Genomic DNA, 23688 nt, shown 5'->3' on the forward strand with positions numbered 1-23688 from the left:
ATACAACCAATTTGGGGCCCTTTAGGTTTTTTTTGAGTCTGTTAATTTGTCATATTTCCATGTTAAAGTTTTTGAGCAAGTTTCTATTTTGTCTATTGTTTAAGCTTAAGTCATCATAAATGTTTATGATTTTATTTTCCTAATGTGTATGGATGCTGAACGTGATAATACAACCAATTTGGGGCCCTTTAGGGGTTTTTTGAGTCTGTTAATTTGTCATATTTCCATGTTAAAGTTTTTGAGCAAGTTTCTATTTTGTCAATTGTTTAAGCATAAGTCATCATAAATGTTTATGATTTTATTTTCCTAATGTGTATGGATGCTGAACGTAATAATACAATCAATTTGGGGACCTTTAGGTTTTTTGGAGTATGTTAATTTGTCATATTTCCATGTTTAAATAGTAAATACTTGAACATCAACTTCTTCTGAATAGGGAGCTTTGCTGTTCTCCAACAGCTCTTGTCTTGTCAGATTTAACACTTAAAATGGAAAAATACATAAAATTGTATTTTTAAAAAGATTTTTTGTGCAATACTGCATGCGATTTTCTTCCATGTTATGCTATCCTGAATTGTGTTATCTATTGAAAACCATACGGTTCGTTGAATTAAAGAGTGGATATAATTCCAATGGATATACACGCATGTATGATGCCTTATAAACATTGGTTGCAACACATAATTTATACATTGTAAAATTCCTGTAAAACATGAAATGAAATTGTAGACCACACCATGGTTTCATAGTGCGACTATATGTACTTCCAAAATTATTTTTGAGCTTTTATTTGAACTGTAAAATTTAGACCTATGTATTGTAAGTATTGTAATTATCAAAACAGCATACGAAGTATTGTAATTATCAAAACAGCATACGAACCTGGCACGAATTTCTTACCCGCAGTATTCATATATAAATATATATATCATAGTATCAAGGGTATGAACTCTACGGTGGAGAAAAACTGACACATTTGTTAATCAATGATTCTTTTTTTAAATAAACGGACTCTCTATGTCAGTGACGCATGGAGACATAATTTTTTCTATGTAAATGTTATATATATGTATTGTACCTTTTGTGGGCTTACATGATTAAGTGTGAAATCAGCGTAAAATCAGAATTATCAAAATGCCTGTTACATAAATAGAGGTACTGTATTCTGTATCACCCATAAAGCTCGCAGAAAGTCACATTGCTTTAGTGTGACTATCGTATTAATGTTTTTACATTCAGATGACAGTAACATAGGAGTCCGGCTAGTGGGTGGTACCTCCGAAGCCAGTGGACATGTTGAAGTGCATTACAGTGGTTATTGGGGCAGTGTTGGTTATTCCTGGCATAGAGTGGACCAGGTTGTATGTAGGATGCTTGGATACAGGTAAGTTCACCCAAAACTACCAGTATGAAACCATCTAACCAACGACACGTTTTTTGTGATCAATACAACAATAAATTCACTATTTTGATCGATAATCAAACTGACTTCGCCATGAGCCATTTACTTTTTTTCCAATTGGTGCTCTCGAGTGTGATCTATTTATTCAGTAGGTACATTGTAGAAAGGCATCTAAGAAACAATTGAAAACAAATAAGCATTTGTTTATAAATGCAATTCAATAATAACCGCATGCGAAATATTCAATGTACACTCTCATATCAGTGTTGGAGTGAAACGGTATGTAAAAGTCGACCAATTAAAAGAGGTATTTAATCACGTGATCAAACATAATGGTAGTCAAGATTCAAGATTTTATTTGTTACTCTCAGACACATAAAAATGTGTTACATGAGGACATAATGATATACATAGACATATACATGACAAGATGGACACAAAATATACATGTACAAGATATACAAATACATAGAGTTATAATCGTATAATGTTTAAAGTAATTTCATTATCTTTCTTAGAAAAATTGCGAATTTGTTTAAAACTTGAATACTGCAGTTTTCCCGCCAAAAATCGTTTCCAATGAATGAATGAAATGATAATGATAATAAATTAATATAAAAATCATGTTCTAAGTGTTTGGTAAAAAAAATACTATACTCAAAACTTTTGACCTTTAACTTAATTTGTTGTACATGTATAGCTTTCTCTAATAGCTTTAATTTCCCTTTTTTGACATTTGAAAAGATAGTGAAATTCATCTCCGATATCAACATGACATAAATTACATATTCTATTTTCTTTTGGGATACCGAGCCATCGTCCAGTTTCAATAGGGAACTTTATATTTGAGGTACGAAATTTTGTAATAGTAATTCTGTTTTGTTCCGATAACTTTCGAAAATAATTTCTTTTTAAATTTTGAATAAAACCGACCTTTGCACGAGAATTCTATGTCTGCGAACCATTTTTTGTACAAATGCGTCACTTAGACGTTGTGTAACTTCATGCTTATAAAAATTTGCATTCATAGATGTTTCACTATCAAATATATATGTAAATCCATTATCATTAAAGATTTGTTTAACACGATCTAACCATGTAAACCGCATTTGTCCATTACGACTTAAACTCGCCATTAGTCTATATAAAATATTACTTAATTTATTTTCATTTAACAAAAGGTTGTTCCAAAAATTTAACATTCTCAGCTTTACCTTTATTTCTAACGGATATCTTCCCAATTCACCATAAATCATATACCCAGGCGTGCTAGCCCTAACATTTAAAATTCTTTTGCAAAATTTAAGATGGGTTTGTTCTAAAATCTTTAAATCTTCGTAACCCCAGATTTCTGACCCATATAACAGAATCGGTTCAACTAACGAGTCAAATAGCTTAAGTTGTAGATCTACTGGTATTGCCTGATTTCGGATTTTTTTAAAAATTGAAAATATAGATTTTTGTGCCTGTTCTATAAGCTTCTGTCTAGCCGCCACAAAATTTCCGTTAAATTTAAAAGTAATTCCGAGATATGTAAAGCAGTCTACAGTTTCCAATATTTCATTATCGAGTATAAAGTTGTTTTGCCGTCTACACTTTCTCTTGCTAAATATCATTACTTTAGTCAAAGGTCAAACACATTTTAAAGTTTATACCGTGTATAGTATCAACTGAATATTAAATAACGTAATATCGGCTGCATTTATTTTGTTTATCATTCAATTAAGGGTCATGTGAGAATGTGTCGTTGTAAGAGGTGAAAAGTCGGAGTATCCGAAGTTTAAATCTGGAAACGTTCCGGCAATGATTATCGCTAATGGTGCAATGTCGGTACATCTAAACTGCCCAATTAATGGCCTGTTACTGCCATTCTGGTCACGGAGAAAGCTATATCCAAACCATATATAATATATTCACCACTACTATCATCTCAGTGTAAACACTTTTTTTTTAATATTTGGCATTTTAAGTCCATCATTTTTGAAAACTAGATTTTTCCCGTCAATCAAAGACAGCTTTAATTTTATATGAATAATATAATGTATTTTCTGTATTTACTGACTGATTCGTATACGGTTTAAACTAGTGATATTTTGTAGGTCTATATATTACTTTTTGATGTATACTTGAACATAATTGAAAGTTGATAAAAAGATAGATAGTTCTGTTTCCATATAGCCATGCCATTGTGTTTACTAGTGTGTGTAAACAGTGCTGGTTTGAGAGCATTTGACTTTCCAAAGTACACACATCGAATCCTTTTTTCCATGGGCATGCAAATGGCGGCTATAGAATATAACATGCAAATATGGCATATATTGGGCGTCCCAATTGATGTCAATGTACATATTCAATGTTACAATGTCATCTGAATATAGTGGAACCGTAAGAAAAATTAACGAGTATTTAATAGAAGTATTTGAAGAAATATTTATACTTCCTATATGCCATATTTGCATCATACAATCTACAACCGCCATTTGCATGGCACGATAAAAAAGGACTCAATGTGTAAGTTTTTGTAAAGTCAAATCCGGTCAGACCAGCGCTCCTTCGTCATAGACGCTTTGAACACTAGTAAACATATTGTCATGTTTATTTGGTGACAGAAGTATGTACTGAACCCTGCGGACTTACTACACTGAAATGAACACAGCAATAGCAACAGTAATACCTAAGGTTAGGCCTGATGCATGCACACTTTTTATCAACATAGTTATGTTTAAGTACACCTTAGATGTGATATATGGCCATACCAAACATCACTAATTTAAACAGGGTCTCTAACTTTAAACATGTAAGGGGAATTTGCAAAAGGATTATGACCAGCTTTTCACTGTTATTTCTAGTAATGGAATATCCTATGGGAAAACGGTCGCACCATTTACCAAGCTACCAGTATGGATGGACAACGTTGTGTGCAATGGTACAGAGACAAGCATCGCAGACTGTCAGTTCGATGGATGGGGACACCACGCCAACACTGGGTTCGGTATAGCCACTGCCCTCTGCTACAATGATTTACAAGGTACTGGGTACTGTAGGTGCCATACGATGACGGGTTTCGTTGCTGAGATGAAAAATTACATGGTGCTTTTTCCTCTTCTTCTGCCTAGAGGTTTGCCGAAGGTTGACCATTTAGGAATAACCCCAAGGGTTGTGATTTCGTTGTCACATCCTCATACGTAGGGAATGATTCTTTTTCTCTCTTATACAAAAAGAAAAAGATGAGAGAAAAGCCGAAACCAAATCCATGAATGGTGGGAGAATAATTGTTCCAGACAAATCAGTGACTTTTAATTGATAGTTGGTCCATTATTTTGGCGATAATATCAGTGATGTAAAAATAATGATGTACATTGTAATTAAGCATGTTTGTAGTTGTAAAAAGAATCCGTTGACAAAGTTGTAACATATCTATCATAAGTATATCACTGAATTAACGCCTTCGGTCAATATATTTGATTCTTTCAGCGCGGTATAAAGCCATATGGATCGCATCAATGACCCTATATTTTTTTATATAAGGTTTGCAGTGTATTTAACTAGACAAACTAAGTTATTCATCTGCATACTAATTACATGAAGAATGAGAATGACCATTTGGCAGCCTACGTTTGGGCAAATTAGAGTTCACGATTATGAAAGGAATGTTGTGTTTCTGAAGATAAAACACCGAATTGATATTTTATATCGAACCTCACGTATAAATTAGCATATATTAGCCAATGGGAATATTGGAAAATCAGAGCATATCTAAAATTCACATATAAATCTGTTCATTCCAATACTTCAGTCCGGGTGGCCGAGTGCTTAAGATGTCCCGACATATTACCACAAGCCCTCCACCTCGGGGATGCAGGTTCGAATTCCGTGGTGGGCAGAAGTCAGGTATTGACCGCTAGTCGGTTGTTTTGCAATGAGTACTCCGCCACCAGCAAGTACGTTAAAGTAATACAACCAATAACTCCAGTCTTCCTTTTTACTTCATATAGCCAGTGACGAACAAAATGGAGTCCGTCTTATCGATAGGGTATCTGACTCGGCTGGTGATGTACAGGTTATGTATGGCGGGGAATGGATGATGGTTTGTGGGGGTGGCTGGGACGATACCGAGGCTAGGATTGTATGTCAGATGTTAGGATACAGGTAAAATATAGATCTCATACAAAAATATCACACTGTCAGTACCATATTTTTTTTGTTTCGAAAAGATATTGGGTCAAAAGGTTAAACATTTGTTGAAAACATGTTGTTAGGCTAAAATCTCATTTTATCTAATACGTTAAATACATGTGAATTGACGTGATATGAGCAAAAATAAGCTAGTATCATCTTATCCAGTAGAAGATACCTGTTATTATTTCTCGTGTTCCTAATAATCAATACAAAGAAACAATAGTTTTATGGTATTATAGAGAACGTGTGTACCTTTGCACCCATCGTTGAACATATATCTACAGTTGAAAATAGAATTTTAAATTTCTATTATGTGTGAGAACTGGTTTATTTCCAGAACCGGAACACAAATGCATTCATCCTATCATCATCCGGATTACTATATTTACCCGGATTCAGTTGTCGACATTATAGCCAAGGTCAACATTAATTGTTCCGGAGCAGAGACAAGTATCTACCAATGTATATTTAGCGACGTGCGGGATTCTTGCGATTACACCAACCAAAAAGGTGGAGTAAACTGCTCGAATTCCGTTGAAAATACAAGTAAGTTTTATCTCTTATGCACGTTTACTACAGTTTTCATCTACCAGGAAATGTTAACTTAATGTGAAAATGACATGTAGATGTTGCTGTTTTATAAATTAAAATATATCAACACATAATTAGCATCGCGATTAGCTATCATGAATGATGTTAATATCCAATAAGTTTTGTTTTCTTACAGCATGGTAAGTTTAAATGAGTTTTTATTACTTTACTTGAAGTTGATAAAATGCAGATCACGATGGCTGTACAGATAATACATAATGCAAATTCAAAACTCAGAAAAATACAAAAAATGATATAAATTGATATCCGTACTTCTATGCAGGCAAATTTAGTTCCTTATTTTGTATAACTGTGTTTACATTCAGTACACAAATTAGCCATTCAATAAACACACATATAATTAGTATTAATGAGTAAACATATAAAGCATTGTTTTGTTTTGACGTCTGATCTTCGTCATTTCTGTACATGTTACATGGTGTATTTGTTTATTGTATAATTTTCGTTTATGAGACTCTTACTTGTAGTAATATTGTACAATGTGGTGTTTTGTGTTTGTTAATGGTAGCGAATGGCTGAGTGATTGTTCTGTGGTGTACATGTACGTATACTATCGTCGGGGACATAGCTCTAACATTATATGATTGATGTAATATGAACAACTTCATACTGATATCCAATATTAAAAGAAGTGATGTTTCGTATATCAGACGATGCGTTGGTTCTATTCTACCCATTCTACAACTCTTGGTTCCTGTAAACCACTTTATTTCCGATAAAGATATACAAATTTTTGCTTTATTCCCGAGTGAGATAAACAAATTCTCGCTTTATTTCCGAAAGAGAAATACAAATTCTCGTACTGTTTCCGAGAGAGATATACGAATTCTCGCTCTATATCCGATAGAGATATACAAATTATCGCTTTATATCCGATAGAGATATACAAATTATCGCTTTATTTCCGATAGAGATTAAAAACAAATTCTCGCTTTGTTTCCGATACAGATATACAAATTCTCCCTTTATTTCCGATAGAGATATACGAATTCTCGCTTTATTTCCTATAAAGATATAAAATTATCGCTTTATTTCCGATAGAGATGAAAATAATTCTCGCTTTATTTCCGATAGAGATAAACAAATTCTCGCTTTATTGCCGATAGAGATATACGAATTCTCGCTTTATTTCCGATAGAGATATACGAATTCTCGCTTTATTTCCGATAAAGATATACAAATTATCGCTTTATTTCCGATAGAGATAAAAAAAATTATCGCTTTATTTCCGATAGAGATAAACAAATTCTCGCTTTATTGCCGATAGAGATATACGAATTCTCGCTTTATTTCCGATAGAGATATACAAATTCTCGCTTTATTTCCGACAGGGATATACAAATTCTTGCTTTATTCCCGAATGAGATAAACAATTTCTCGATTTATTTCCGAAAGAGAAATACAAATTCTCGTACTGTTTCCGAGAGAGATATACGAATTCTCGCTCTATATCCGATAGAGATATACAAATTATCGCTTTATATCCGATAGAGATATACAAATTATCGCTTTATTGCCGATAGAGATTAAAAACAAATTCTCGCTTTGTTTCCGATACAGATATACAAATTCTCCCTTTATTTCCGATAGAGATATACGAATTCTCGCTTTATTTCCTATAAAGATATACAAATTATCGCTTTATTTCCGATAGAGATGAAAATAATTCTCGCTTTATTTCCGATAGAGATAAACAAATTCTCGCTTTATTGCCGATAGAGATATACGAATTCTCGCTTTATTTCCGATAGAGATATACGAATTCTCGCTTTATTTCCTATAAAGATATACAAATTATCGCTTTATTTCCGATAGAGATAAAAAAAATTCTCGCTTTATTTCCGATAGAGATATACGAATTCTCGCTTTATTTCCGATAGAGATATACAAATTCTCGCTTTATTTCCGAAGGATATAGAAATATATCCGAGAGATAACAATTCTCGCTTTATTTCCGACAGAGATATACAAATTCTCGCTTTATTCCCGAATGAGATAAACAAATTTCTCGATTTATTTCCGAGAGAGATATACGAAATTCTCGCTTTATTTCCGATAGAGATATACAAATTATCGCTTTGTTTCCGATGGAGATATACAAATTTTCCCTTTATTTCCGATAGAGATATACAATTCCCGCTTTGTTTCCTATAAAGATATACAAATTATCGCTTTATTTCCGATAGAGATGAAAATAATTCTCGCTTTATTTCCGATAGAGATAAACAAATTCTCGCTTTATTGCCGATAGAGATATACGAATTCTCGCTTTATTTCCGATAGAGATATACGAATTCTCGCTTTATTTCCGATAAAGATATACAAATTATCGCTTTATTTCCGATAGAGATAAAAAAAATTATCGCTTTATTTCCGATAGAGATAAACAAATTCTCGCTTTATTGCCGATAGAGATATACGAATTCTCGCTTTATTTCCGATAGAGATATACAAATTCTCGCTTTATTTCCGACAGGGATATACAAATTCTTGCTTTATTCCCGAATGAGATAAACAATTTCTCGATTTATTTCCGAGAGAGATATACGAATTCTCGCTCTATATCCGATAGGGATATACAAATTATCGCTTTATATCCGATAGAGATATAGAAATTATCGCTTTATATCCGATAGAGATATACAAATTATCGCTTTATTGCCGATAGAGATTAAAAACAAATTCTCGCTTTGTTTCCGATACAGATATACAAATTCTCCCTTTATTTCCGATAGAGATATACGAATTCTCGCTTTATTTCCTATAAAGATATACAAATTTTCGCTTTATTTCCGATAGAGATGAAAATAATTCTCGCTTTATTTCCGATAGAGATAAACAAATTCTCGCTTTATTGCCGATAGAGATATACGAATTCTCGCTTTATTTCCGATAGAGATATACGAATTCTCGCTTTATTTCCGATAGAGATATACATTTCCCGCTTTGTTTCCGATACAGATGAAAAAATTGTCGCTTTATTTCCAATAGAGATATACGAATTCTCGCTTTATTTCCGATAGGGATATACAAATTCCTGCTTTATTCCCGAGTGAGATAAACAAATTCTCGCTTTATTTCCGAAAGAGAAATATAAATTCTCGCTCTACTTCCGATAGAGGTATACAAAATCCCGCTTTATTTCCGATAGAGATAAACAAATTATCGCTTTATTGCCGATAGAGATATACAAATTCTCACTTTGTTTCCGATAGAGATATACAAATTCTAGCTTTATTTCCGATAAGGATTTAAGAAATAGATTTTTATTTTGTTGAGGTTATGAGGGTATAATGATAATGGATCACGTGTAAATTATGTAACCCCGGCGAGACGGGTAACACAAAATTTGCTCGGGCTCCATTATCATTATACCCTCATAACCTCAACAAAATAAAAATATTTTCCTTTTATTAACAGTATTTCACGTAACTAAATACTATTTGTTCTCGCGGCAGTTGCATATTTTCTATTAAAATACCAATATTTTTTCTCTCCCGTCATCATAAACGAATTCGATTGAACAGCTGATTGGAATCGAGTCATTCATATGTTCCCACCAAAAGTGGGGTCATGACCCCTCGTTGCTACGCCATTGACTATTCCCGTAACACTGATAATGATAATACTAGAAAGCATGGTTATTGAGTCCATGTCAGTGCAAACTGCAAATATATACAAATTAAATGTATGGCTTTATTTCCGATAGAGAACGTTTGATATATTGTTAATAATACTTCTAAAGAAAACACTATTTCACCATTTGGCATGATAATAAAATGCTGCATAGATGCATAATCAGACATACGTATCCGGCTTTGTTTGGGCCTTCATTCAACACGATATAATAGGACAGATTATTAGTAAAGATTAAGTGAATTTTAAACAGAAAAAGTAATGCTTTTGAGTGTTATTAAGTTTATTATTGCTTGTATGTTCAGAGGTAAACATTTATACCATTTATTTTTTCATCTATTTATTGTTTGGTGGTACGATTTACCTTAACTCTCCAGATGTTTATGATACTGGATCACTAAGCTGTCAATCCTGTCGTCAGTCCATCACTTTGTCTAATTCGCATTTGGTATTTAATCGCCACCAATATATCAATATTTAGCCTAGATTACATAAACGTTGTTGTAGCCTCTAGTTTAATTTATTTGTTCTTATTGTTCCCTTTCATGCATTTTGTACCATTATTATCAATGAATGGTAACTCAAACACAGCACAGATACGTATGTATATTCCAAATTTTGGGCCCCAAGTAGAACCACGTCCTCGTCGTGGGGTCTGTACACATACTATTCATAGTATGGCCAAATGTTCTACATATCTAAATAAATGAGTTCAAAGTCTTTTTATTCCATAAATATTTTTGTATTTGCACGCATATCTGAATATCATATAGACAATTGCCATACATATGAAACGTACATGATTTAACTGTCAAATACTTTCAGACAAACCCGGAAGCTAGACATTTACCATGTGGTGTTTTCCCATTCGAGATAAAGCTTTAACCTTAAACAGAAGTCTGTGCAGTTTCCGCTGACTTACACTAAGTTGACGATGTATATAGTATATAAAGTCACATTCTGTGACACATTGTTGGTGTCAAGGTAGATCGTTGCCGACCGATATTGCAAAAACAACATGGCCACGACACTTTTGTGCCTTTTGGCTATAACTGTTCTTAACACACTATCAGCTGCGGAACTGTATCCCTTTCAGTCAGATTCCACTGACCAAACGCCTTCTCTCGCTGAGCAGCTGGCGACGCTGGCAAAACGTTTCGACGAGTTAGAAATCCAGCACGCGAGAGACGTGAACGATCTGACTAGGCGTGTAGAGGTCTGACTAGGCGTGTAGAGACGTCCGGAAAATGACGTCCGCGCGATTTCCAAACTTAATGGGGAAGTAAGTGATCTTAAACGTTTACGCGTCAAGGATTTACATGTGACATCACTGCTCAATCAAAGGATAGAGGAGCTGGAGCGTACATGTAACAATGCCAGGGTGGTTTCAACGTCTGCCGACGAGTCGTACAGCAACGATAGTGGTGTGGTCCTTTCTTCTCCAGCTGAAAAAATTACAGATGAAACGACGTCATCTGTAGAAACGAAAACTATTCGGGACATATCACCAAATGCTCTTGACAATAAAGGGACTATCAGTATCAAACATTGGCCTCGGCGAATTGTTCGAGTCAGTAAGTAGGATGATAACCTGAATTGGCAATTTAATAAGATATTAAGTTTTAGCGTTTACCATCATTTTGGGTTAAGCTACAACAATTTATCTGATAAAAACAGTTGACGTTATATTTTCTTAAGCGTGTTTTTGTCATAGAAGGAATCGATTTGCTTATTTCCCAAACTTAAAGTTGCATGACGCCTTATACAGGCTAATACAGGCGTACTTGAAGATAAAAATGCACCTATGCAAATTAAGATGTCTTGGTTATGTAGAGTTCGATTAGCTCCATTAAATAAACATGACACTTATTTTGACTTGTTTATATAAATAACAATATTTAAAGTTTATTGTAATTAATTTGATTTCAAATATGTCACTTTAGTCTATAAAAGCGGTATATGTAGTTTCTGCTTCTGCTTAGCGCTCAACATAATTGAAGTGGGACTAGTTCGCCCATTGGCAAAATAATGTGACCAGGTGAGGTGTGTTGCTTGGTATCTTCGGCGTTATGCGTCAGTGGAATAAAACTATAAAAAAAGGCAAGAGTTCCTCTATTACAAGATTCCACGAATATACCACAGTCTCACAAAACACCACGCAATTCACACTCGCAAGACATCGCATGCATGGAGATCGTCCTTAAATAACCCCGTCACAAACATAATATTTGTTTTAAAATCTTTTAAATATAGCAAACATTATGAAAGTGCACTTCCGTGTTTAAGGTAAGTCCATACTTTTGAAAACTGCGCCAATTCACATGACGCTAAAGAGGAAGCTGCGGAGGTTGTTTTGAATTCCAGAATGGTTTCTGACACGCTACGATATTCCATTGCATATTTTTTAAATAGGTGAAAATTGCCTACATGTTTTATCGAATGCGAAACATCATTAAATAAATCAAATAACAGCAATGAAATGAAAATTTGATGATATATTTGAGGTACATCGAAAGTACTTTCGTTGCAGGAACCCCATGTTTTTGAATGATATTTGAAAAAAACATATTACCTTGGGAATACCATATACAAATATTATGAAATTGGCATGAGTTTTCAATTTGCTTTTTTTGTCTATTCATTGATTTTTAGGGGCGGATATATAGCAAAACATTATTATTCCGTATAGAAACGGACCTGGAAAATAAAGAAAATTAATTAGCATTTGTAAAAATACAATAGTTTTGTATTTTGTTCTATTGTTAGAAATTTTAACGTATTTTAAATCTGCAAGAAAAATGCAAGTAAATAAGACCTGTTAGAAAAAAATGACATGGGATTTTCAAAACGTATGGAGTTACCCCAATATTAACAAACTTGTTTCTGTCCTAGGTCCACCAGACGACACATTAGCCTTCCATGCCACACTTTCACATCTAATATCAGATCCATCCACCAACAGCATCATAACATATGACCACCTCATTACAAGCGTTGGAGGGGCCCACTACAGTACCAACGCTGGCGTATTTACATGTACCAAGGCCGGTACTCATGTCTTCGCTTGGTCATTTAATGTAATCGCTCACCATTTCATGTATTCGCATTTTGTGCACAACAATAACGTTGTGGGATCAGCTTTAGCTGGTCAAAAGACTGACATATACACCGCCTCCGGATCTGCCACCGCCGCAGTACACCTTGATATTGGGGATGAAGTGTGGGTCAGAGTAGCCTTTCACGCAGATGGAGTTAATATACGTCCTGAGGCGTCAATGTTCACTGGCTTTCGCTTGACATAACATTATTAGGTTTTTTTCTTTTCTACCACAAGTGTCCAATAGCATGAAAACGTTTTTAACTAGTTGGGCGACACCTGAAGGAGTGTCGCGGATGAAATGAAGAGAAGAGAAATGGGAGATAACTCTTGTTGTTATTCTTAAAAGGGACCAATTTCATAAGGTAATGGAAAATATACCAGATTTTGAAGTCATATCAGGATTTTAGTCTATTTGACCCGTGTGACCATCTCATACTGATAATTCTGACAACATTTGACTCATTTTCTATTACAAATGACCAAATAATGCTCAAAAATGTGTTTTATCTAGGGGGTAAACTTGACCCCCTCCCCAGGGGAAACGTGAATCCATCTGTGACGAGTATTTGAGTCCACTATTTCCGGAATTTTAGAAGATTGTTGAAGTTTTAGCCTAATTGACCCCTTTTGGCCCCAACCCTCAGGTCCCTAGGAGACATTATAATTCAAAATTTGATTGACCTTTGGCAATGAAAGATCTCTGCAAAATTAGATTAGGTCACTGGAGACTTCATCTCAGGTGACTTCAAAACTGAGTCCTGCATAGACTTCCTTTCAAGATTACAGAGAACGTGGCACCCAACTTCAAACCAACACATATGTACAGTGAACCACATTATACAATTTCTTTGATGTACGTTAAATGATCTGATTACCTGTGTCTTCTGATGCCTGCAGTTTCATTGACCGATTTGTCAGGTGTAATATAGCCACGCCTCTACCCGCAAACACTTGTGTTTCTATTCAATGTCGAAACAAACAATGCGGTTTTGATTGACAGTTGGCGATCAGTTTAATATGAAATAGTGCAGGGATAGATAGTATGTCAGTGATAGTAACCCCTGGCGTATGGAGAAGGATTAGGCTATTACTCTGAGCAGGCTCTTTTCTTAAGTAAAGGTATATCTTAAATAAAAGAATGTGGCATTTTATAATTGTCCCTATGACATACAATTAAGCAAGGAGTTCATCATAATTGCTTTGCTGCCTGGAATATGCATTTTCATGAATAATCATGTAAAAGTCTCTGCTAGCTACTCCCATTTTATCGAAAAATAAGTAAAAAAATTGGTAATAATAGACAATATCGCCTAGCTGGACACTCATTCTCTTACAAACACATACATTTTAGAGAACAAGAAATGTTAAACAGTTTTTTACAGAGAAAAAAAAAACAAAATAAAACTACTGCTATAATCAAGCTAAAATAACCAGAATTCATTTAATATGGACTATTTCGTTTCATAATGACATGGCATCAAAGATTTGAAAAATATCATGTACTTACATGTATACATGTATATACACGAATAATCATGTAAAAGTCTCTGCTACCCCCATTTTATCAATAAGAAACTGCTTTTCCTCATGTAGATAAAAAAAATTGTCATAATATAGACAATATTGGTCTGACCGAATACTCAATCCATAAAAAAACATACATTTCTCTGTTTTCGCAAATTCTTTTAGTGATATTGAGCATTTTGCTAGAAAAAATACCTTAAAAAATAAACAAATAAGCCAATTACCTCCCTTTATCCAATCCAAATGAAAACTGTTCATGTGAATATTTAAAGAATATAAAGTTTTTAATTAAAAACCCACGTACCCTTTTAAGTCAGTTGTCATTTTTCAACCCTTGATGGTATACAAATGTACATGCATCTGATCATACTTACATAAGATATTTAACAATATAATATGCTTTAATCAACAAATGCCTTGGAAATGTATAATGCTAATTGGAATTTCATGTTTGGCAATTAGGGTAATGGGTTATATAACTTAATAAGTGCCAATCTTTCTAATTATCATAACATTTATGAGACCTTTTATATGAACTCTATTCGTGGGGCCACAGTGGCCGAGTGGTAAAGATGTCCCGACATATTACCACAAGCCGTCCACCTCTGGGTCACAAGTTCGAATCTGATGTGGAGAATTTCCCAGGTACTGACAGCTGGTCGTTGATTTTTCTCCGGGTTCTCCGGCTTTCTTCCACCATCAAACCTGGCACATCCTTAAATGACCCTGGCTGTTAATAGGATGTTAAACTAATAAAAAAGAGAACTCTGTTCTACATCCGAATTGGAACACATATGGTACCAGGTAATTAAATTATTTTAAATCCTTGATACTGTTGAAGGATATGAAAATCAGTTAAATAAATCATCACATTAAGGATCTATTTGTAGCTTTTATACATACGCAGAAATGAATTACCTGGTATACCTTTCATGCTTCTCTTTTGTTTTATTAATCATTTACATGAATAGATAACACAGCATATTTATTTTTTATATTGAGGAAGATTACCTATATATACACACATTTTTTTGTATATACATGTAGGTACTAGTATTTAAAATAGTTACTGTTTCCAAGTGTTATTCATTACAGATGAAAAAAATGTCAATAGCAAGCAAATCATATACATATATTTAAAAGTCTATACCTTAACCGAAATAGCTTTCAATTTATTAATTAAAAAAAAAAAAATTGATTTAGAAAAAATTTGAAAAAATTTCTCAAATTCAAAATTTATCTGTTTCTAAAATGCTTAAAACTGATGAGGCTGTTACAAGTTTGACATTCACTACTGTATAGTGAGTGTTATAACTAGGTCGCCTTTTACCTAGATACTGTATGATATTAAAAAAAAACCAGAAAAACTGTTGTTATCTTGGAAATAAAATGTCAAAATATCCTTTAAGGCTCGTGGTATATCAAATTTTATCAATTTAAGTTTCATAAATTTCAAATGATGTAGCCATGAGTGAAAGATTCTTTTTATCACATAACTAGTATTAATCAAAACATAGTCAAAATTTCAGTAATTCTGACAGGAAAAAAGGGCATCCATGGTGCTTAGTTTAAAGCGCACCTTGACCTCAATAAATGTATTAAATGACCACCAGATCAGAGTACAGGGGGCACCAAGAAGATATCAACAACTTCCTTTACAAGGAAAAATCTTACAAATTTTCTTGAACATTGTTGATTTAACTCTAGACCTATTGAATCCTTGAGAGAATAGCCAGGGCTTAAGCTCTGGGTCAAAATTTGGATTACTTTCAATTCTGTTTTATATAAGAGTGGCGAAATCAGGCTTGAATTCAACCGAGATAATCATACAACATCACAGACGTCATTAATATCTACGAAGACACAATAGTGTTCGTCTTACAAAATTTATGACATGACCGTATATAACATAGCTAAATGGGTCAGTGTGATATTATACATGTACCGGGGTATGCTAATTTTCACAACGCGGGTCAATCTGAAGATTCCTGTCGGCATCCTAATTATTACGCAGTAGTTGACTATCACTATACACAACACAGCAAAATTGTGAAATGAATTTTCATTGTTAAAGGTAGGTTTCGCCCAATGAAATATAAAGACTACGAAATTGAAATTTATCCTATACATAGATATAATCTTCAGATCATTTTCAATGCATACAGCGAACAATATGGGTGGTCAGTTGCCTAGCTTGACCAGGAAAATACTTCTCTAAAAATAGAGCGAAGTCAAGCTTTACATAGAACATGACGTATTTTTTCCAAAACGAGGCCGCAGCAACAAACGGAAGCGTGCAACAAAATGTCGAGATGTCAGATAGAAGTGACAGTCTTGCCACGGCATGTTTAGTTAAAATACAACAACAACAAATCGAAGTGCGAGGGACTGTTTATACATATCATATAATCTAAAACACTTCATGTTACTTACATACGCTCGCTAACTTTGTACACCAAATATACATGTAGTTAGTCTGCGGCTATCTGTGCGCTGGCAAATGCATATGTATTGAAATTTAACTCACCACGTGCAATGCCGTTACACGAGTCCCAACAGATCCCGGCAAGTTCCGCTTGAGATGTGGCTTCTGTTTCTTCTATTGCTACATGCCATCTCTGAATTTAAATCCCTATAGATCTATCCTAGGGTGCTACCGAATCCATTATAATTTCCTCCACTTTGTTGCCGATTCAGATATATTTTTTTCATCTCACACACTTTCGTTCAGCCATTTTGTTTACTTTTAGTGCGTGACAATGCGCATGCGCCAAACTTCGACAACGCAATCCATCGCAGCTTCATTTGCATATTATTTTGTCTGACGGACACCGTAATATTCCGAAGGATTTCCTTCAATTTTGTATTCAAGACACATTTGTTCAATCTCGAACACATAAAGAAATTAAATTGAGATATTTTAATATGTTTTTTCATCTTTTCTTCCGCTTATCGCATTTCACAAAAAAATATTTATTTGGTTGGGCGAAACCTACCTTTAACATTATTGACCTCACCCACCCAGTCTGTACAGTAACTAAGCCTAAGCAATTATTATGTGTCATGTAAAAGTGCAGTGCATACAAATGTACATGTATCTACATGTAATAATGTTGATCATATCCATTGTCAAACTTCATTGTTACTATTTTTTCTGGTTTGTTTTCTTTAGTTGTCTAATATTCAGATTACTTAAAGGCGTTTCGGTACCTTCTGAAAGTCATTTCGCCATGCTTACTTTATGATACCGAAAAGACTTCCGCATGTACCGAAATGACATGTAACGAAGCTAGGCCTACTGTGTGTGTGTGTGTGTGTGTACGCTACATGTGAGCCTAGTACTCAGCCTACGCACTAACGAAACGATATGTGCATTACTTTATGGTTTAACTACTAGCAATTTAATCATATGATCAAACAATATATTAGGAGATACATATATTCAAACGGCATATGCCTCAAAGGCAGTACAAATGTCAGTTTACGTGCTGTTAAGCCACGATTTAGAACGCATGCATGGTCCTGTTGTCAGACAGTCACTCGCGATGATGATCATAAACAGATTGTAAACAGTAGCCTAACGTTAGCTACCTAACGTTATATTTCAGGCCTACAAAAACAATCAAATATATCTGATAATACTAATATCCACCGATAACGATATTGATGTCTATAACAAGTAAAATGAACAATTACTTACCTGATAATGCCGGAGATTGGGGTCGTTGTATGTAACATTTCTAAAAATCAGACATACCGTTTTGTTCAGAATTACAAGGACTATTTAAATGTAGAGTCTCAGATTGTTAAGTTTTTTTAATTATTTCACTTGGACGAATTAAACAGAAACCAGTGATCAAAATGCCGATTTTTGCCTGTTTGACCTAAACAATATCACCTTTAATGAATTTTCGTAGCTGACACGATTATTTCAATCGATAGATCACGCTGAGATTAACTTACATTCAAAATTTCAGCAAAATATATAACATAGTTTCCTTATTACCCAAATCGCGAAAATAAGCGGGTTGATAGGTTTATTTAGCCGTGTTAACATTTCGTTCCAGAACGAAAACTCTGTCATAACAGAGTTGTCGTTCTTCCTCTTCATTTCATACCAGTGGGGCAACACCTTAAGGGGTGTTGCGGATGAAATGAGAGACGTAAAAGGACCATGTAAAAGGACCATGATAATTCGTGGTAATTCTCCAAAAAATTCTCCTGAATGTACACATTAACACACCTTTATGGTGAACAAAATAGGTTCAAAGATTTTAAATAGAAAATGTAGTACATGTATTAAGCTTCTCCAATGAAATGAAGCAAAAAATCCCAATGTCATGATAACATAATATTTCAATTTGATCTGGACATATTATTGACTTCACTCAAAAGTGACAATTCTGAATATGCAATATGCATTAAAAGTTATAATTTATATTGGAAAAAAACGGTTCTTATATATGAAAGTAAAGTAGTAATTGGTATCACTGTGACCTGCTTACAGATATGGACTACATATGTAGTACAATGTACATTGTAATACAAAGAATAGCTTGCTCTCCAGAATTATAATTGGTAGGCCGAACCTGAACCCAACCACATCAGTGGAAAAATGTCCAGAACTACTCAAATCACTATGACAATAGTGTTTATTATACAGAAAATCTGCTATTCTATTTATTTAATAATATTACTTAAATCCATGATGAGTACCAGTGGGGGTGGGGGCATGTGAGGGATTTCCGTGTTAAAGTAAATACGCTTCGTCCATCATTGTTGTACAATCATAAGGGGAGATAACTCTGTGAAAGATGAGCGGTTACCAATGGGACATGCGTCTCAGTGAAATATGATGTTTCACCCCCCGCCTGAATGTTCTTAGCCACGTGATATATTTAAACTAATCACAGGCACATTTTTACATGTGCCCTGGAAATATGCATGTTTATGAATAATCAGGTAAAAGACTCCGCTACAACCATTTTATCGAAAAGACTTTGTTTTATCTCATATAAGTAAGAAATTGGTAATAACGCAAAAAAAAATATGTCTGTTTAGGGTTACATTGGCAAAAAAAAATAGGGTCGGTCGGTCGGGGGATTTCACTCTAAAATAATGGCCAGAACTGGAGTCTGAGATCTAAATCCCGACTTTAAATAACCAGAATTAATGTAAAAAAAAAAAAAAAAAATATGGATTGTATGACACCCAACAAGTTATTATGAGGTAGTTTTGAAATGAATTCTAGCCGTGAAAGTGAGCAAATAAGCTAATTACCTCCCCTTTCACATCCCAGGTTAAAATCCTTATTCTATTTGCAATTTTAAGCCAAACACAAAATGTTTGCATAATATTTGTCCCTGCAAAATGACTTCATAATCACTTTAATTTCAAGTTTATGATTAATTTTGTTTTCTGTCCTTAAATTTCACCAGTATTGATCATTAGGACGCACTGGTTATTTAGAAGGTGAAAAAGATGGAGCAACTTGTTTGGGGCTGTGGTTGCAGAGTGGTTAAGATGCCTCGACATATTTACCACAAGTCCTATACCTTTTGGTTACGAATTTGAATCCCATGTGGCGTAGATTCCAGGTACTGACTGCTAGTCAGTGGTTTTTCTTCGGGTACTCAGACTTTCCTCTAGAGTCTAGACATCTCCAAAATGACCCTGTAATAAACACTGATTCTGATATTTAATTTAAATAATGGCATGACATCAACTATTTTGAAATGCCTTGTGGTATAATTATCATGTAAAAGTCAGGGCCGCAGTGGCCAAACGGTTAAGATGTCCACAAGCCTAGCTCCACCTCCGGGTCATGAGTTTGAACCCCATTTCCGGCAGTAACCAGGTACTGACCGCTGGTTGTTGGTTTTTCTCCGAGTATTCCAGCTTTCCTCCACCAACAAACCTCACATCCTGACACGACCCTGGCTGTTAATAGGACATTAAACTAATACTCGAGCTCATGTAAAAGTACCGCTGTTCCTATTTTATCAAAAGAAACTTTTTTTCCAATATAAATAAGAAAATGGTAATAATAGACAATATCGGCCTGGCTAAACAAGAAATCTGTTACAATTAGAGACATTCCAATAATTTGGCTAAATTCTTTTAATTCTTTTAATTGTATCTAGCATTATGCTAAAAGATGAACAAATAGGCAAATTACCTCCCTTTATTCAATCCCAGTGAAAACCTTTTATGTGACATGTAAAAAATAAAGTATTTAGTTGAAAGCAAACCCTTTGAAAGTCAGATGTCATCCAAAGTGATTTGTATAAGTTGTATAATATTGGTTTCGCAATCAATTTAAAATAAATAAAAGATTTTTTTTGTTTTCTCCTCTCGGACATGACATTTACAAGACCATTTCCAAGCGCTGACTGTTGGTTAGTGTTTTTTCTGTAGGAACTCTAATGTACATCCAATTCGAAATACATAATTGATATTATTGTAAATCCTTGGATTCCCTTATACAGCTTGGGAAATAGGATATATGAAAATCAATTAACAAAATTCTTGGTTCATAAGAAACAGAAAATACCTATTTTGATGTACTTTTGGTTTTTTTTATCATTATTATTGTTATTATTTAGCCTTTACATGTATGAATATATTTAAAGCCAACATATTTGATATTGATGAAGATAACTAGTTTTCAAAATAACTACAGTAGCTGTCCAAGTGCTATTCGTTACAGATGAAAAAAATAGTCAAATAGTGGTACAATACCTTAACAGAAATGACTTAAAGTTTTAAAATGTAACTGTATAATGAGAGAGATATATGATTTTTTAGATCTATTCCCAAAAGTTATTAGTTTAGTAAAATATTGTTTGTTCCAGAATTGACCACACAACTGAGAAAGTTTGGTACTCAAACAAACTAGACAAATTACTATTAGATCTACTAGTCTACTGTATTCCTCAGCTGCCTGAGATGGGGAAAGATGCTGTTTTTTAACAGCAGCTATGGCTGAAGAAAGTTGGTTTGGGGTGTACTTCTTTCGTTTGTGCTAAATGAAAATAAAAAATATGAATGTAATGAATGAAATTAAATACATACGGTGCCTGGTACCATTCAATTTATCTCCCACCCCGATTGGTTTAATATCAACTTTTGATACCACATGTGGTAACAGTTTATTGTTAAAATGTATCTTTATTTCTTATGACTTTACACTAACAGAATTATGGCAAAGCTTTGTTTTATTGCTATTTTTCATTTCAATCCACAGCCTTGGAATTACAGATAGTGTGAGGTTTCATCTATGAAATAAGTCTATGACTAAAGTTCATGCCTAAAAAAATATATAATTTCAAAACTCAACATTTTGTATACATGCATGTTTGTGCATGTCGTTAACAAAAACAGATTTCTTTATTTTTGTTCTGTGTGTTGTCAGAATTTAATTTTTTCAAATGTTTTTTTTTTTTTATTTCACTTCATATTTACTTATTAATTCATTATTTATTTTGTTTTTGCTTTCTAGTATTTATTTATTTAATTTCCAATTTATTTATTTATTTTATTTAATGTGTTTATTTATCAATCTTATGCATCAAAAAATATTATGACATTGTGTTATATTTCACCGTCATTTCACATAACACATCACAAAATTGCTTCGTTTTTTGGACTTGAGCAAGACCACTGAGCAAGGTATAAAATCAGAGTTACCCGCCCCTAGCGCGCGCACGCTTGGATACAGAGATGCGACGTCAATTTTACAGACGCTGATGTAAACAAAAACAACGATTTGTTTGTGAATGCATGGACATTACTGTGTATTATCACCGCCCCCAAGGCACATATGGGATTTTAAGAATAGGAAAAATGCATTCTGGATACTGTTATAAACAAGGTATTTAAAAAAACATGATTTTTTGACGGACGTAATCTTACCATTGCAACTTCTTCCTCAGCTGGCTCCGACTTCGGGAAATTGCGCGTGTCGTAGAATATTTGCACGATCACGATAACTGGTACACCACGATAACTGGTCGCGACCCAGTATATAGAACATTTTTTAGAATAAATTTTTAATATAAAAAAATCAATTAAAAACTTTGTTGGTTTCTGAAATGCTTGAAAGAGAAGAGGCTGACATTGAGTGTTTGACATTCAGTGCAATTAATTTATAAAAACCTGTTGTTTACTAAGCCCCCACCCCCTCCCCCTGTAAATGTACATTCAATGATTGTGTACGGTAACGTTATATGTGTCATGTAAAACTGCAGTGTATATCTAATTATGTTGATCATTTCCATTTTCAAGCTACCAGATTGTTCAAGTCTGTCTTCTTTAGTTGTCAGTACTTGTCACTTAGATTTGGTTTACGGTTATCCCTTGCCTGACATTAACGCATGCCTTTGATCATCAGTGCTATTTTTAGACTGCAGCTGATCAACAAAACATGTGTCATCTGATAACGGGTATGGTTTAATACAACTAAGCAATATATTAGGAGGACATATTAAAACGGCATCTGTCTCAGAATATGTACAATAGACTGTCAGTTTACGAGTTGTTTTTAATCCATGCAGTGTAGCCTACATCAGCCTTACGCTTGATTCAGTCACTGTCATGATCAGACTTGGTAGGCCTACTGCAGTAGGCATACGAAAAACAATCATAATAAACAACAGCAATCTCAAATATTAGATAGCGAATAATACTAACACCCGCCGATATTGAACAACTTAAATACATAACTAGTCTCACTTACCGTTATTGCCGATTGTAACTTGAAAAGCGAAGCGGCTTTCAACATCAATCTGAACCGGTTCAAACCGGATACACAAGTGACACAACGTTACCATGCACATTCCTTCTACCAGATGGCGCTGTCGTATTGCATTCCTTTGTGCGGTTGAACGCCCCAAACAGCACACATTTCCACAATACACGCAAATCCAAAAAAATATTTGGATATCGTTGCAAGATTTATAAAACTTTTTTTTATAAATTCAAGTAATTATATAATGAAATAAACAGATTTTTCATAAATACGACCCATTTGTGAATGGTCCACTCGTCGATCCAGTCGGTCAGAAAAGCTTTGAAGGAAGGAGGCCCACAAGTCCCGAAATCTCGTCTGCCGTGGAAATTTACTGAGAACCTGCGAAATACCATCAATTTCCAAGACCGTCTTGTGGTCGTTCTGTATAATATTTCCAAAAACCAAAAATTATGGTGGCTGATTACGGCCATCTCGTGTTGTTGT

The 23688-nt window shown here is 34.2% G+C and overlaps 1 protein-coding gene across 2 annotated transcripts in view; it reads left to right on the top strand.

Moving 5' to 3' along the window:
- Window positions 1-13211, top strand: part of LOC138318781 (neurotrypsin-like) — a 43084-nt gene extending 29873 nt beyond the window's left edge. The window contains exons 5-9 of one of the 2 annotated variants that reach the window (XM_069261471.1): window positions 1240-1384; window positions 4252-4430; window positions 5398-5551; window positions 5919-6127; window positions 12722-13211. In XM_069261471.1, the coding sequence (XP_069117572.1) occupies window positions 1240-1384; window positions 4252-4430; window positions 5398-5551; window positions 5919-6127; window positions 12722-13131 (1097 nt within the window). In that variant the 3' untranslated portion in view covers window positions 13132-13211. Of the gene's footprint in view, window positions 1-1239; window positions 1385-4251; window positions 4431-5397; window positions 5552-5918; window positions 6128-10654; window positions 11200-12721 lie in introns of those variants that run through there. The other variant, XM_069261472.1, reaches the window with a different exon arrangement.
- Window positions 13212-23688: the final 10477 nt, after the last annotated feature.

Source organism: Argopecten irradians, chromosome 3 (genome assembly GCF_041381155.1).
Source record: "Argopecten irradians isolate NY chromosome 3, Ai_NY, whole genome shotgun sequence".
NCBI lineage: Eukaryota > Metazoa > Mollusca > Bivalvia > Pectinida > Pectinidae > Argopecten > Argopecten irradians.